The 16,436-nt window shown below is 37.1% G+C and overlaps 3 protein-coding genes across 4 annotated transcripts; 1 reads left to right on the forward strand and 2 right to left on the reverse strand.

Annotated features, from left to right (window-relative positions):
* Positions 1 to 1,490: 1,490 nt before the first annotated feature.
* LOC115784978 (5-hydroxytryptamine receptor 3A-like) lies at positions 1,491 to 5,798 on the forward strand. The gene is made up of 9 exons (XM_030736392.1): positions 1,491 to 1,634; positions 1,756 to 1,898; positions 2,208 to 2,252; positions 2,354 to 2,460; positions 2,549 to 2,718; positions 3,149 to 3,264; positions 4,739 to 4,949; positions 5,026 to 5,184; positions 5,325 to 5,798. The coding sequence occupies exons 1-9, from the start codon at positions 1,571 to 1,573 to the stop codon at positions 5,579 to 5,581; spliced, it is 1,272 nt and encodes a 423-aa protein (XP_030592252.1). The 5' UTR covers positions 1,491 to 1,570; the 3' UTR covers positions 5,582 to 5,798.
* A 1,997-nt stretch (positions 5,799 to 7,795) lies between these two features.
* LOC115784600 (Golgi apparatus membrane protein TVP23 homolog B) lies at positions 7,796 to 11,399 on the reverse strand. Of its 2 annotated transcripts, none has more exons than XM_030735884.1 (7): positions 11,327 to 11,399; positions 11,072 to 11,139; positions 10,850 to 10,994; positions 10,562 to 10,651; positions 8,916 to 9,041; positions 8,696 to 8,824; positions 7,796 to 7,870 (listed from the first exon to the last, which is right to left on the reverse strand). In XM_030735884.1, exons 1-7 carry the CDS (start codon positions 11,336 to 11,338, stop codon positions 7,811 to 7,813), a joined length of 630 nt encoding a protein of 209 aa, XP_030591744.1. In that variant the 5' UTR covers positions 11,339 to 11,399; the 3' UTR covers positions 7,796 to 7,810. The 2 variants fall into 2 exon arrangements, with proteins under 2 accessions (XP_030591744.1, XP_030591745.1); XM_030735885.1 differs by lacking the exon at positions 7,796 to 7,870 and adding an exon at positions 8,059 to 8,600.
* Positions 11,400 to 12,622: 1,223 nt separating this feature from the next.
* On the reverse strand, positions 12,623 to 15,450 carry LOC115784599 (proton channel OTOP2-like). The gene is made up of 6 exons (XM_030735883.1): positions 15,001 to 15,450; positions 14,755 to 14,891; positions 14,605 to 14,663; positions 13,932 to 14,074; positions 13,029 to 13,834; positions 12,623 to 12,949 (listed from the first exon to the last, which is right to left on the reverse strand). The coding sequence occupies exons 1-6, from the start codon at positions 15,434 to 15,436 to the stop codon at positions 12,779 to 12,781; spliced, it is 1,752 nt and encodes a 583-aa protein (XP_030591743.1). The 5' UTR covers positions 15,437 to 15,450; the 3' UTR covers positions 12,623 to 12,778.
* Positions 15,451 to 16,436: the final 986 nt, after the last annotated feature.

The following is a 16,436-nucleotide window of genomic DNA, read 5'->3' on the forward strand; positions in this document are numbered from 1 at the left end:
GCATTAAAAATATGAACACCACACAAGGGTTAAAAGAACATTTTGATCAGATAAATAAGTAAAGAAACATTTTCAAGTACGGATAATCATACACAGGACAAAGAAAATGTAACAAACCACAACAGCAACCACATACTGACAGTCAGTGTGTTTGTGTGTCTATGTGGGCGCACATTAATTGATATTTAGGACACAAGCCTGAATTATGATGCTAATTAAATTAACTGAAGGATCATAGAGGTGATGGCTTAAGTCACTTCAATGAATGAAAAAAGTAAGTTCATTGCTTAACAAATTTATTAAACCACCACTCAATGTAATGTTTATGCCACAGCTGCCCTAAATTAAAAGTATTGGTAATTAAATGTTTTTTTTTTTTTAATGTTGCTGTAACGGTTAATCCACCTATATTTTTAGCACAAAACTGTAATTATTATTGTTATTCATGAATTTTCAAATTTACACAAATAAAGGAGAAAATACAAAATTACATTGTTATTACTTCATGTATTCAGTTTTAGTAGCTGAATGTTAATTTCTGATTTCTCAAAGAAGTCCAATGTACCCACTCAAATTTGGGTATAAGAACATGATTTCAGTTGAGTCATTTTTAAACAGGTTTTTGGCAGATTTCTAAAATGTTTGTTTTCTTGATTTTATGACAGACGGTCTAATAAAGTTGTAAATATGTTCTGAAAAGGCTGATATATATTAAAAGTGCACTGAGGTTAATGCAGGAGTTTGCAAAGCAGTACTCTATGTGATCCAAATGCATATTTTTAATTAAAAGTTATATCAATTGAAAAGTATGTAATAGATCATTAATATAAGATGAATTAATATGTTGTACAGTTTGAAACTTAATGATGGCCTGAATTAAAATCAACACACATCAGCAATGTAGTTTAAAAGACAGATATCTGTTTATTTTCCTTTGTTAATACTTCAATTATAAATCTTATAGGCCAATAATGTACACCAACAATACATATTTACATATGAAAAAGAATATGCATTGTGACAGCACAATACAGAAATTATTATAAGCATTATATAACCTGAGTGAATTCATCAAGCAGCTGTCATAACCACACCTTTTTGACTTAAACCACAGGCGTGACAAATCTTTGCTCTACATCTATGACTGGGAGATCAGCCTTGTTCAAGTAAAATTATGTTGATATTACTGTGTGCTTTGTTTCACTCTCATGACAGGCACAGCCCATTATAATGCAGAGCAGCATAGCTCTGATGACAAACAGCAGCTGTATCTCTGGGCAGGTACACAGATACTGGGAATAACTGCACCGACTGTTTACACAGGCTCACTGATGACCATAGAAACACAATCCTCTGTTATTATTAGTCACGCGATTGTGTTCCTAAACGCTACTGTGGGTGAATGATATTGTCTTGGAGTGTGCTCACTCCAAGCGGACGTCACAGACGGGTTATTTAAGGCTGAAACCTAAACAAGAACGATAGGACAGGGATGGTGGAAAAATTGCACACAGCAGTCACTTGATTTAAAGTTTTTAGTTGGATGTGAGCTCTGCTGCAGACTTCAAAAATGCTGAAATTTCTTACCCACAGTATAGTGAAGGTTGTGTTCTTACTGTGTGTACCAACTGTCGGTAAGTCTAACTTACTTTGGTTAAAGATTATCCTACAAAATATATTGTAAGAGGCACCAGATTTAGAAAAGTGTTGCAAAAAAATATTCAATCTTATGTTCACATTTATCTCCCATTTTAGGGAGCGCACTCTCCAGCAACTGCACAAGTCGCCGATGTCTAAGCATTGTGTTGATAGATAAAAAATTGTTATCACAGCCACAGAATCAAAGCTGCAAGCTTGAAATCCGTGTGCCACGATTACAGTACACAACTCTGGCAGTTGTAAGTATATTTTCATTTGTTGTGAAGCTAACGTTTAATAAATTTTCATTTCTCCTTTTAGATCTCTTCAGTGACAATTTATGACTCAGGTTCTCTGTGTGGCAGCTCCTTGTTGAAAACACCTCTATTTTGTATCACTCTTATTTAACACAAGTTTTGTTAATGCAAACCTGGTCAACATGTGTTCAGATTTTGATAAAGTAAAACTATATACAGCTTGTCATAAAAATTTTATCCAACCAAGCATTATTTTTGAGAGGCAAACACAGGCTAACCAATGCTTTGACTAACTTGTTATGTTTTGAACAGGACACAAAGGATGTCAATCTAGAAATTCTTCTGCAAGCCTCAGTCGTAAGATTCAAAACACTTTCAAATTTAAAAAAAGAAGAAAAAATTTTTTTTTTTTTTTTTTTTTGTTTTTTGAAAGCATCCATTTTGATTTGAAAACACAGGAATGGGAAGATCCTGAGTTGGCTTGGGACACATCGGTGTACACGTTTGATGACGTGATTCTGCCAGTAGATAAAATCTGGACGCCTGAGCTCCTTATAACAAATGCGTAAGTAGTTACATCAAATTATTAGGGCAAATTCATATCAAAGAATTGCTAAAATTCTTTTCAGACGTCTCTTATCTCTTACTTGTAGAGTAACATCAACTGTGCAGCCGACCTCTGCTGATGTGCTGGTGTACAGTAACGGGACTGTGAAGCACAGTTTGACCATAAATGCAGTGGTGAACTGTGAAATCAACCTGTTCAACTATCCCTTTGCTTATGATGTCTGTCCTGTTCCAATAGAAACCTGGAGCACTGATGGTAAGTTCACTAATGTACTACATGTATTTTTAACTTTGTAAATATATATGTTAGTTCTTGAGATTTGTCTTACAATGCCTCCTTTTTGCTCAATTTTTTTTATTAATTAAAATGTAAAAAGAATTCCTTACCACATGAATGGCATTGTAATTATTTTAACACTACGATACTATCATAACACCCTAAACCCATTCAATGATAATAGAGTAGTAAAGGATAAAGAAAAAACAAAAAGACGGGTAACTGCAGTTCTTTCAGGTAATACAATGTAACTCAATTTCTGCAGGTTTGTGTTACCAGTTTTACTGCATGTAACTTGTATCTTACATTTGCAACTATAGTTCAAAATGTTCAAACACAGAAAAATCACAGGGTCTTTATGACTTTATTTTAAAAGAAACAACATCAAATCAGGCTGTATTTCATTCAGGATGTGGTCCAACCCTGAAGTTGGACGAATTGGAGCTGGTTGATAGCAGCCATGGAGACTGGGAAACAATGTATATAGCGTTTCAGAAAAAAGGAGATGAACAAAATTACATCCAGGTAAGTGAACCACCCAAGCCTGCAATTTGTAATTAAACTGGGTGCCCGTATTCAGCTACAAGAATTTAACCCTAATGAGAGCAACTGACTTGTGTAACTGACGCAAATACATTACATCATAGATGTGATTGTAGTGCAGACTTTGAACTGTAATTTAAAGAGATTGCAAGAAGAATTAAGAATTAAAGTCATTTTTATACACAGTCCCTGTTTTTAAGCAGAAAAAAAAAATCCTTGGACAAAATCAATTTTAATTATAAGGATTGTTTTTAAACCTGTGGACATCAGCAAATGCTTTACTGCATCCAAAAATTCTCACTGTCCAAAAATTTATGAACCTGACTCTATATGATCTCAGACTCTTAGATGGGAGGAATTGCTGTTATTCTTTGTCACACATGATGGTGAATCTAATATTTTTAAGGGCTAGGATCAACTAAGCAAACTAGTTACGTCATCTTGGCCTCTGAGAATTTTTCAGCTACAAGTTTCTTTCTTTTTTTTTTTTTTTAGCCTGTCATGTCTGGCAGTTTTCGCAATCGGAACAATGATCTGGATGCACTGATGTACCAAACATATTTGCTTTTACAAGAACAGCTCTATAAGTTTTGTATAGGCTATTCTTGTTAATGTTTGTATTTTTATTGTTTTATTTAGTTATTTATGCCAGGCCTGACAGGCAATAAGGAAAGGGATAGAAAGGAGGGACAAAAAAATGGAAGAGAGAAGAAAAAAAAAAGAGGGGGGGGGGGGCAAAGGGGAGAAAGGAAAGAAAAAATACTTGAAAGAGATATACATACATGCATTCACGTATCTATGCATATACATATACACACAGTTTTGCTGTTGCAGTAATGTGTGTGTATGCGCCCTGTCATGGAATGTACTCAATGAGGGTAAGAAACTGCAACCATGCCCCCCGTGATCCAGAGGCGAATAGGAAAGCACGAGCCGAGCATGCGGCCCCCGAGGCCCCAAGCACCCAAGATTGGCCCGACACCCGGCAGAGCCCCCCCCCCCAACGCCAAGGAGGCCCAAGCCACCCCCAGGCCACAGTCGCCAAGGCAGCGGGTCAGAAACCATGCCAAGACATCCGGCCATATACCCCGGGACACATAGGCACCCACACCCCAGGAGCGGCAGTGACAATCAGTGGGGAGCAGCGTAGAGCGGTAGGGAGGTACTCCCGCCCCTCCCACAGGTGCCAAGGCTCGGCAAGCCACAGACCCAGGCCCAGCTGTGCATACACGCATAAACGCACACATGCACGCACGCACACCATAAGTGGACCCCTAGTGTGAGAGAGCGGGTACCAGCACAGATAGAGTGTCCCTTTCATATTTACACTGAAAACCGGCTATCATGCACAGACACAAAAAAAATTATGTCATTGCTCACAAATTAAAAAAAAAAAAAAAAAGCCACTTTATAAAACTCAGATTCATCTCACTGTGCTTTCTGTTATACTCCTGAGGTGGGACTACAACTCAAGCCTGCCAACCCCTTCCTAACGTTGATGCTGCCCAGTTATCTGCTCATCTTTGTTGACATGGTCAGCTTTGCTTTGCCACTGCGAGATGGAAAACGCAACTCTTTTAAGGTCACTCTGGTGCTCAGCTTAATCCTCTTCATCAATATCCTCAATGATAAGCTCCCTGGAGACAGCGAATGCAGTCCAATAATCCGTAAGTCAGAGATTTTTGCACAAACAGCATCACAGTGGGTTTAAATAACTGACTAATTAATTTGCCTGTACTGCAGGGCCGCACTTCTGTGTCTGCCTGATCTTCTTGATCATGAGTATGCTGGTGTCCATGTTAACTACACGGATCTCCCAAGAAGGCCACCTGGTTCTCTGCTGTTGGTCAATGCGATCAGCCCGCAAAATCACAGAAAACAAGGAAGCGATCAAGGATGAGGGTAAGGAAGGCTTGATTATTGAGCAAATCCTGCAAATATTGAAACTGTACATTGTTAAATTGTATGATGCTCACTGATGCTTGATTTTATTTTCTTTTTTAAGAGTAAATATGACCTGCTCTAACCTTTAATCCTTTCAGAAACTAAAGCTGATATTAACACCATCCAGCTAAATGCCACAGAGGACATTCAGATACTCAGAAAGGTGGCCAAATTCTTGGAAGCTCATAATACCAACGAAGCAGAAAAGGAGAGACAAAACAACTTTGCCAACTTGTTGGACAAGACTTTTTTCTGGATCTATTTCATTGCTGGCATTGGATACCTTGTTATTATAACTGTAATTATGACAAAGTTTAAATGTAACGTTGATCATTTTGATTTCTGGAATGACTGATGTGTATTACTCAAAGTGTTGCATAAAGCGCTTTGAGAGCTCAGGTAGAGTAGAAAAGCACTATATAAGAATTAGTTCATTTACCATTTATTAACACAATCTACACTTTTATTTGAAATTGCAAATTTAAGATATATTTCAGATGCAGAGTGATGAAAACCTCTGAATGTATTTATTAGTTAAATCACACAGTCAATATCCCAGTTATTGTGTGTACTTGTAGTTTCTCTTTTGATATTTAACAAAAATACGTTATTGTATATTTCTATTATCAGAGGAATAAATAACTTTTGTTTCACTGATGACATAATAAATATGGTTATTTATTCTTGATGAACTGTCCAAGGTTCCACAATATCTTATTTAGGACTTTAGTATTACGAGAATATCAACACATTAAACCAATATTCAAAAGTAAAGAAATGACAAATGAGACGATTTACTGGACAATCTGCTAAACCCAGTTGCTCCTTTGTTGCCACATAGTGGCTGAATCATTCCTGAATACTGCTGACGCTGCACTCTACTACCCTCCCCTTGATTTTCCACTCAGGTACTCAGATATACTCTGAGACTTACTAAAGTAGCTGAATGTCCATAACACTACTTGAATCATTAGGATGTTCATATTTCAACTTTGGGCCAATATACAATCACCAGTCACTTTATTAGGTACACCTTCCTAGTACTGGCTTGGGCCCCCTTTTGCCCTCAGAAATGCCTTAATTCTTAATGGCATATATTCAACAAGGTGCTGGGAATATTCCTCAGACATTTTGGTCCATATTGACATGATAGAATCACGCAGTTGATGAAGATTTGTTGGCTTCACATCCATGATGCCAATCTCTTGTTCCACCACATTTAAATTTGCTCTATTGAGACCAGTGACCATGGAGGCCATGTGACTACAGTAAACTAATTGTTCAAGAAACCAGGTTGAGATCATTTGAGCTTTGAACTGGTACTAAGAGGCCAAAAGTCTGCCAAGAAATTATCCCGTATACCATTAGCAGCAGAAATTGAGACTCATCAGACCAGGCAAAGTTGTCCCTCTACAGCACAGCGTTGCCCTGGAGCAACAGAAAGGTTTTCTAAGCCCCATGCCCAGTACATGTGAACTTAAATGATGCAAACCAATGAGAATGTTTTAGAAAGTATTAAATTTCAGTACAAAAACATGTTGGAGTCACTATCAAACATGATTTGAAGGTGCGACATCTTTTTCTGACACATTGTCCGAGAAGCACGTGGTGTGATAAGAAGGTAAGAAAAATTGTCCTAGTAATCATTTAAAATGATATAAATCCTAAATTAAAAAAAAAATAAAAAATAAATGCAGGAGTGTTTATGAAGTTGTAGAGAGGGATTTTGTCAGGTTTATGGGTTTGATTTTTATTTTGCTTTTTCAGAAATTCTGTTTTTTTTTTCGTTGCACAGTAAGGGGTACTTCTAGAGGGAGACTTGGGCTTCGGGTACCATAGGTAACGTAAGGTATCCCTAACACTCAAAAAACAGTGGTACCACTGCCTTTCCTTTGATGTACATAGCAATGGTGACATGCTGGCTGCTCTACAGACTGGACTGCACTGAGAATGGGATGACAAAAAGTGGCCACATGTATGTGTATGGATTCCAAGCCCAAGTTGGACAAATTGTGTGCAAATCCAAAAAAGAAAGCAAGAGAGGGCAAACCAGAGGTGAGGTGGGATATCTCAAAAGCATGAGGAGAAGAGGAAGTAGCAGGGACCCATGGCCCCCATTCCAAATCATGATATCCATTTGGACAGTACATCACACTGGCCAACAACATGAGAACAAAGGAAGACGGAGGTTAATGCGTGCACAGGAACACCAAAAGCAATGTGTATAAAATGTAATGTGCACCTCTGTTTTACAGCATAGAAGAACTGTTTTGTGAAGTTTCACACACAGAATGACAGCAATGTCTCACAACATGAGAATCAACATGGCATGACAATGGGCCATACGAACCTGAGCCTATATCAGATCATATGTAAATATGTTTCAAGTGTTTTTCAGTTCTTTGTTTGATCATTTGTTGACATTTTTGGAAACACTTCTGGTGTTTTTATTGCTCTGAAACAGTAGCCTTATGATCTATGAATTAATCGTTTTCATTTTCAATCGTGTGCATCAATAGTTTCTGAAATACTCAGGCCAGCCTGTCTGGCACGAACAACCATGCCATATTTAATGTCACTTTAATCACCTTTCTTCCACATTATGATGCTTGGTCTGAACTTCAACAGGTCCTCTTGGCCATGTCTACAATGAGTAAATGCACTGAGTTACTGCCATGTGATTGATGTGATTGGCTGATTAGTTATTTGCACTAACAAGCAGTTGGTGTACCTAATAAAGTGGATACCTTTTCCATAGTTTTGACATTCAAATTGGTAGAAAACACCACAAGAAAAGCATCATTGGCTTTATACAATCTGGTGGGCCACATGACAAAAGGCTTTGTTTAAGGCTTTATTAAGATATAAAATTAACACCTCAATAATATATGTGCTCCATTGGTAAAATTCACATTTCCACTCAAAAATGACAGTAAACATATATTATTCTATTTACCATAACATAGACATACCTTAAATATTACCAACTTTGGTATAAAATTCTACCCAAGCTGCCCTTATCCCAAAATATTTTTAATTTTATAAAGTTGCACTTTGTCTTTACATTACCATAATGTCATACCAAACTTCTTAAAAAAGGTAGGTAACAGTCATTTGCATACATTTTTTCCCCCCAATAATGCACCATAAACTATTTCTAATGAGGTTGCAGAAAGGGCCGAGCTGTAAAAAGCTACAGAAGTGGCACACCCTCAAACCAAAAGGAAAGATTTCTTTATCCAAATTAAATTAAATCCTGATAGGAAAATTAAGTGAAATTTAAATAACCCATAGACTCTGAAAGATGACCGAACACTTTTTTCAGTAAGAAACAGCCAGTGCTGACTTCAAAGTCTTTCCGGTTTCTTCATTGCCTTTGTTACAAAAAAAAAAAAAAAAAAAAAAAAATCAACGTAAATATTCAGAAAAACTACAAAAAACATAAGAGTTCAGATAATCTTTCACATACCTGTTTAAAAATCTGGACACCAAGATAGTTCTTTGCAATGTTTCTCAGGTTAGACTTTCCACCCAGCTTGCACCTGATGTAACCGTACAGGTTTGCCCATTGTAAAACCAAGCCCATTACTACCACAACCTGGAGGAACCCAAAAACAGATGTCAACCATTAATTAGCCGCTATATAGGTAGTCAGAAATGTATCTGACATGTTGAAACTCTGAACTGACCAGCCATTTAATATTAAAGGAGAAGATGGTGCTCAACACAAAAAGGATCCAGAAAATGGGGCACACAATAAGTCCGAGCCAAAATACCCGTGATTCAGCACTGGGTGTTGTGTTTTTGCTGTCTGTCTGTTAAGAAAGGCACACAAGATTTTTTTTAAATTAATGAAATACATGAGGATCATAACATCATAATATTCAACGCGTTACATCAACATACAGTCAAGTGAAAAAGGAAGTTTTCTCATAACTTTATGCAGTCCTATGGAAAAATTGAGTACACCCTAAGGCTGGGCGATATATCAGTTTTTAAAAAAAAAAAAAAAAAAAATCAATCTATTTTCATACGCGATACAAGATGAGCCAATATAGTTTATATCGATATAGTGTAGTTTATTTGGGGAGCATTATTATTTAAATATACCAATAGTTGATTTTTGAGCAATTTCTCATGTATATCTACAGCTGAATGTTAATAAAAATGTGTGTGACATTTGGGACACGTAGCTTTGACTCTGAAGTCCCTTTTTGTTTATATACCGAGATATATGTTGTATATGCCATTCAGCTAGAAAATGTTGAGATATTACTTTTGGTCCATATCGCCCAGCCCTAGAACACCCCATGATTCAATAGCTTGTAGAACCACTTTTAATGACAATAGCTTAAAGAATTTGAAACAATCATTTTCTGCACAACTTCAGCAGTCTCTCAGATTGTTGTTTACAATATTGCTTCAATTCACTGAGGTTTGTCGGTATTGTTTATTTTAATGGACAGATCTCACCCACAGTATTTCAGCTGGGTTGAGGTCTGGACTTTGACTGGATCATTGCTACACCTGATTCTTTTCTTTATGCTTGGGCTCAATGCCCTGATGCACAAACTAATTTCAGCCAAGTTTTAGCTGTTGGGCAAATGGCCTCACATTTGATGTTAGATTACGTTGGTATACGGTGGAGTTCACCATCAATTCAATGACTGCAGGGTGCCCAAAACAAGCCCAAATCATCACCCCTCTACCCCTTGGTATGAGGTGTTTGTGCTGATATGCTGTATTTGGGTTTTGCCAAATGTGGTGCTGCGCTTTATGCATTACTCCTGGCAACCCCCCCCCCCCCCCCCCCCCCCCCCCCCCCAAAAAAAAAAAAAACAGTCTCCTAATTGTGCTTTCATGAACTTTAACATTTAACATGCTGAGGTCTGTTGAGGCTGAGATGTAGCTCTTGGGATTTTTGCAGTTTCTCTGACTACTGCACAGTCTGAACTCAGGGTGAATTTGGAAAGACTGTGGCACTGTGTTAACACACACTGAGTGCTCCAGAGAACTACCAAAACATCTGTTTTCATAGAAGTGTTCACACTTGCTAATTATTACTCAATCAAGTGTATTTGATTTGCAGCAACCTGTTGCTACTTACCATCTTGATTGCAGTGGAAACTTTAAGGGCGAGGAAAGTTTCTTTTTCACATGACTAAATGCTGTGATTGTGTATATACGATTTGTTTTTGTTTTCTAGCTTCCTGTTACATGTGAGAAGACATGTTTTTTATTGTTTCCTTTTTTTCCATGAGTTGAAAAGTGAGTCATGCAAACACCAGCTGGTCATGTCGTGTATACCTTTCATACCTGATGAGCTCCTACTTACCTTCTTTGACTCAAACACCCAGTGGCTCTTCCCATCTACATCCACTTGATTCCACCATCGAAGGCCCACCAACAATCTGCCAGATACATTCTAAAAGCCAAAAGGTAATCTTTCCTAGATGATTTGGTATTTTTTTCTAAATAATGACAAAACAAACAAAAAATAATAACCTCAATGTAGAAGTATTCCTGCATACTTTCTGCTTTAGTGGTCATTTGTGAAAATTAGGTTCACTTAAAGTTCATATAACTGGTTTCTGTAATGACCCTGTGGTGAAACATCACCCACCTTGACAGTCCAGAAGTCACACGACAGCAGAAGGATGATGATGACCATACAGACTACAAAACGGCTGCTGAGGATGTCACAGAGGAGATAGACCAAGATGGCACTTGTTCGAAAGAACAGATGGAAGAAGGAGGCCAGAGGATGTCTGAAACCCCAATGGAGACTTTAGTTTTTATGATTAAAGGAGATTCGGCTATAAACACATTAAGTAGAACATCTCACCTCATTTTTGGCCTTTTTACCTGGTTATTCTCATCATCTTCTCCAAAAAGAGGAGCCTCGAGGGAGTCCTGAAAACAGAAAAAGTTAAATGCTGAATACACCGAGCAAAGGACCTGCTACGTCCCTTTAGTTTTATTTCAGTCGGACATGTGATGAATATTAAAATCTAAAACGTCGATTAAGACGTGTTGCGAAGATATTTCAACAAATAATAGCTCCTAAATATTAATAAAAATCAAATTTAGGGTCCATCACCTGTCTATGCATTTCGACACGAAAGCTTTATTTCCTGGTGACGTGTTGTAAACAAAACCGTGTGCTAAGGACCCCACGAAGGTGTGGCTTTGAATTTGCCAGACTTAAAGGTAAGCACATCCGCTGAAAAATAATTAGGTTACCCATTTATGTTTTAAGGTTGTTGTATTAATAAGTAACCTGCCTGCTGTACAGCCTTTGGGAAAGGGTTTCTTTGCTGAATTTTATCTTATATTTCTTATATTTGTTTTGTAATTTCTAAAAAGTGTAATAAGGGCAACGAACTTAAGATGCAAACGCTAACCGGTCGTTATATTACAACACCGACACAAGTTAGCGCAGGTGAGTCATTAGAAAACTTCTTAATGTTCAAATAGAAAGATAATAATAATAATAATAATAATAATAATAATAATAATAATAATAATAATAATAACTGGCACATTTTAAATTGTTTGTAAATTTGGAAATGACGAAATTCTGACCGATATTTGGCAAATAACTGAAAGTGACGAGAGGCGCTGACTAATCGGAGAAACCCTGTTATGTTTTCTATAAACTCGTAATGTTTTCTATAAACTCTGTCCTGCTTTTATTTCCATTTATTTAAGTCCATAATGATGATAATAGTGATACATTTTTATTTACTTTTTAAAATTTATTTAACAAAGTTTAGTGTTTCATTGACCGAATTAGAAATAGTCATCCAGTCATAATAAATTAAGACGCCAAAGGTCGATGGCGGCAGTGATATCACAGCGCCATCTCGCGGCTGTGGTCAAGAAAAAAGCACTACAACGTTGTGTCGTCAGTTTAGTGATGTTTTCTTCATATCTATCTACTAATGTTTTAGTCTATACAATCAGGAAAACAATGCCAGTATGTTTTTTTTCTTTTTGTTTTTTTTTAAGCTAGCTGTTTTTCTCTTAAATTCAGAGCACCAATACTATTTAGTTAACCATAAATAAAAAATAAAACATAAGAAATGAAAATATTAATAATGACTTAGGCTGTCAGTGTAGTTGCAGATTTACTTTCTTCAATCAATTCTTTAAATTGTCTTTAAAGAAGTAAAGAATTACATTTTAAAATAAGCTTTAGTTTTGCTTTAGGTCTGCTACAGCCACACATACTGTTATTAGATTTGCAGTAACAACAACAACAACAACAACAATTCTTTATCTTTTATGTTCCTTTGTTGCATGCTTTTATTTTGTACATATATGCCTGAAGCTGAAACCAAGTCTTACAAGATTAGAAACAAATTATTTTTCTGAAAACATTATAAATACACTGTTTATGTTTTTTTTTTTTTTTAAATCAGAGACATTGCAGTGGCAGCATTCATTCGTCAGTTTTGACTAATAACAAAGAAAAGCATCAAAACAAACCACAGTTTATTTATGGTTATAATATCCACACAGTCATCTGTACACATTTTATGCTTCCATGTTACGCATTCAGAAACACCTCAAAAAGGCTGGCCACAGCATGCATTCGGTAAAAGATGCCAAAAGGAAGTCCCACATTTACAACAGCGGCCCATATGTTGAATTTGTAGAATTCACTTTCCATGCTGTAGTCAAACTGGGGGCGAGCGCCGAATGCAGGCATGATCCACAGCTGTAAAGAAAAATGCACGCTTACTATTTAGTGAATTTAAAACAGCACATTTAAAGGAGAAAAGGAAAGAAATACTCACAATTATGTTGCCCAGCAGCAGAAACATACAGACCTCCTTCAACACTCGTCGCTTCCACAACAGTTTGTGCTCTGGGTGGGGGTTTGTGTTTGTGTTTGAGCCTTCGTGGCTGTAATGATCTTTGCTTGGCTCCGGCACGTAAGGATTTGCAAACACAGCGACTGACTCGTCCACTTCATGAAAGGGTTCCCGATGCAGACCCTCAATAATGAAAATGTTCTGCAGGACAAGCTGGACCACCATCATTATAGCCCACGCCAGATTAAGCCTACTCAGGTAACCTTTGGCTTCTGTTGCAACCATGGCTACGATGCTGAAATAGCTAATGATGAACTGGCCCAGTGAGGCTCCTACCAGCAACCCTACATCCAAGTTGCGTGTGGGGTTTTTCTGTGACACACGATCCCTGTGATCAACCCTGTAGATCACACTGCCGATCACAGTGACAGCAGACATCAGGCTAACTATGACTATATTCATGACAAAGTGCATCATCAGTGCATGGTCTGTCTTGTGGTTATCATGATGTTCTTTTTGCATTTCCATCTCATATACAATGAATGTCCCCAGCCCTGCGAATACTAACACAAGTCCAAAAATAGGACCGATAAATATGCCCTCAAATCGGAATTTGATGTGGTGGGCGTATTCAGTTACTACACGACCAACATTTTTCCACATGATGTAGGCCATGGCAGAGGCAAAGATGCTGTACTCGATATTGAAAGGGTACAGGTAGAAGTAGGTCTGGTTGAAGATGCTGCAGGAAGTGTGGCTGCACTTACACTTATCGTCTCCGTAACCCGCTGTAAAACATGAAATGACCAAAAAACTGTTATGTTGTGATCTCAAACCAACTCCTTTATCTAGTCAGATTTTTTTTAATTAATGTGCTTTAATTACCTTTACTGATGTACAAGCTTCGGAAGGAGAGTTTAGTGATGTTGGTCAGATCTTCAGGAACAACTGTTTGGTGAACAGACTCATCAGCTACTGCAAACATCCACAAAACCAGATTTGTGGAGAGGGTGAGCATCAGCCCACAGCTAAAATGAAGGGATAAAAGGGAGGTCAATCAAAACTGCGATCAGCTATGACAGCATAAAACATAACAAAGAGGAACTCTGAGTATAAAGTTTCAAGTTAGTATTACAATTTCAAGCTAAACCATGACTAATAAACTTGCTAAATACTGTTTAAAGCAAAAATGTCAAATCTAAATATTTACTGATTCTTACAGGAAACTAACTTCCCTTTTTATAAATGATTTTTCAGATTCAGTTCAACCATGTTAATTTTGTCCTTTCTAAATTTTTTAATATTGTTGTTAATAGTCTTATTACAACATTAAAAAAAAAGACACCTTCACAAGGTCTGTAAATGATACAAAGAATCATGGGCAGTGAAAAACTTAAGTCATGGCAGAAGAATTTTCAGTATAAAATTACTTTCATATTTTCACAACTTCTTGGGTAACAGATTTTACTGAAAGTAGGTTACTTTCCCAGGACCGAAATAGATACTCCCAGGAAGGTCAGTGATGAAGAAAGGAGTAGGAAATATCTTAAGTACGCACCTAGAAGTGTTCTTTTGTAGCTGCACACAGTCTTTGGCGTGGAACCACAAAAAGTATGTCTGCAAATTGATCACAATAATTATTTTGCAACCATCAAGACCAGATTAAATCTTGTAAAGTGATTTTTTTTTTTTTTTTTGACATTCCTACCTGCACAATTATGAAAGCAATTTGCACCACAGGGAAAGCGACTTTAACAGCAGAATCACAGTGGAGGTATCCCACATAGCTGACTATCTTGAAAATGTCCATGATAATGCCGAGGAGCCCAAACAGCACAAGTCCTCCTGAAGGAGAAAACAAAAACATGTGGAATAGATGAGCAATCATAAAACTATCTACCAATGCTCTGTGAATGAAAAGACTAATATCCAAACAAGCTGAACATTTACTCACCCCTGAGCCATACAGGCCCAGCGTGGGCATCCTTGTAATTGACAGCGTTTTCTTCTCTCGCTGTGAAGACGCTATAATAAACCATCCAGATAGAGGTAAGTAGGATGATGATGATGAGGAAAACCTGCAGGTTAGGGGTTGTTATATGTATATCAGCGTAAGCACTTCCGACGACCAAGACACAACCCAGGATCAAAATGTTTACACATATGATCCCAGAGAGCACCCATCCCCAGTTTCGGCCATGGTCATTTCCAACATTGCTTGAAGAGATGTTCAGTTCGGATTCACTTGCCCTTTTCTCCTGACCCGCTGCATTCATGTGGTTTGATGGGTTGACCTCCTCTGTTCCCATGTCTTCAGCTCTCGTCCTGCATGGTTCACATAGATTTCCAGTGGTCAGACAGTTACACTGATAGCCAGAGTTTAAACACATGACTGCTCTTCTCTGAGCTCTGTTCCCAAATGAGTTGTCTGCTGCACCTGTTTTTATGTAGCACATCACAGGTGTCGCTGCCACACCCTGTATTTATTTCCAATAAAAGACTGATCCTGCCCAGAAATAACCTTTCCATTAATGCCAAATCAGCATAACATTCTCCTTTCTGATGCTACACAAAACAGCAATTTCAAATCAACAAACAAAATTTCATTTCTAAACACCCGTTTCTGGTTTTAACACTGTGTGCATAATAATAATAATAAACAAACATGTTTAACAAGCAAACATGTTTAGCATCAAAATCAGATGAAATTCCTGAAGGAAAATTATTATAATTAAGTCAGCTGTGCAGTTTTCTTTAATTCATCAACACTATCTATTACCATCTAATTAAAGAATTTCAACAAAACAGGTAAAACAGCTGCATAATAATACAAAAATAGCCCTTATCAAGGACCTATCCTGTTAAAAAAAAAGAAAGCTTATCTGTCTTAACAAGATTCTGAGAACAGTTTAGACAGTCATGGCATTTATGTGCCCTGGAAAACACAGGCATGAGCTCTACAAAGTGTCATAAATGTCAATAAATCTGTTACAAGCGTACACATTCCAAACAGACCGTGTACTGCACAAAATATTTCTGTAAAGTTCAAAAGACATTTCAGAGAAAAAAGAAACTAAACACAAGAAACTAGTTCATTTACTGATAAACAGCTGTGTTTTGATATTATACAGTTTATTGTTATGCAAGGAATGCTATGGGTGTGTAAATAGTGTACATGAAAAACACTATGTTATGTCATATTACACATTTTTGTATTCATAAATACTTTTGAGGTTTTATGTTGTCACTGTTTCATTTTTTTTAAAATAAATCCTTTCTTCTGGTTTAGATTGTAAGCAGCTACAAGCTATGATCTCTAAATGGTTGCAGGTTGTATTGAATACCTTTTTAGTCTGTAGTTGCATAGTTTTATGTTTTTGTTGTTGTTGT

Source organism: Archocentrus centrarchus, chromosome 8 (genome assembly GCF_007364275.1).
Source record: "Archocentrus centrarchus isolate MPI-CPG fArcCen1 chromosome 8, fArcCen1, whole genome shotgun sequence".
Classification (NCBI taxonomy): Eukaryota; Metazoa; Chordata; class Actinopteri; order Cichliformes; family Cichlidae; genus Archocentrus; species Archocentrus centrarchus.

What these genes read in the sequence shown, in the direction of transcription:
- LOC115784978 (XM_030736392.1), top strand. Translation starts at nt 1,571, where the DNA reads ATGCTGAAATTTCTTACCCACAGTATAGTGAAGGTTGTGTTCTTACTG. An exon ending in AGAAACCTGGAGCACTGATG is followed by an intron (nt 2,719 to 3,148) that starts GTAAGTTCACTA and finishes TATTTCATTCAG; the next exon opens with GATGTGGTCCAACCCTGAAG. An exon ending in CGAATGCAGTCCAATAATCC is followed by an intron (nt 4,950 to 5,025) that starts GTAAGTCAGAGA and finishes CCTGTACTGCAG; the next exon opens with GGCCGCACTTCTGTGTCTGC.
- LOC115784599 (XM_030735883.1), bottom strand. Translation starts at nt 15,436, where the DNA reads ATGTGTTTAAACTCTGGCTATCAGTGTAACTGTCTGACCACTGGAAAT. An exon ending in TGGGCCTGTATGGCTCAGGG is followed by an intron (nt 14,892 to 15,000) that starts GTGAGTAAATGT and finishes TTTCTCCTTCAG; the next exon opens with GAGGACTTGTGCTGTTTGGG. An exon ending in CTACAAAAGAACACTTCTAG is followed by an intron (nt 14,075 to 14,604) that starts GTGCGTACTTAA and finishes CCTTCATTTTAG; the next exon opens with CTGTGGGCTGATGCTCACCC.
- LOC115784600 (XM_030735884.1), bottom strand. An exon ending in GTAAAAAGGCCAAAAATGAG is followed by an intron (nt 10,995 to 11,071) that starts GTGAGATGTTCT and finishes TTGGGGTTTCAG; the next exon opens with ACATCCTCTGGCCTCCTTCT. An exon ending in GTGTCCAGATTTTTAAACAG is followed by an intron (nt 7,871 to 8,695) that starts GTATGTGAAAGA and finishes TACTCATTGTAG; the next exon opens with ACATGGCCAAGAGGACCTGT.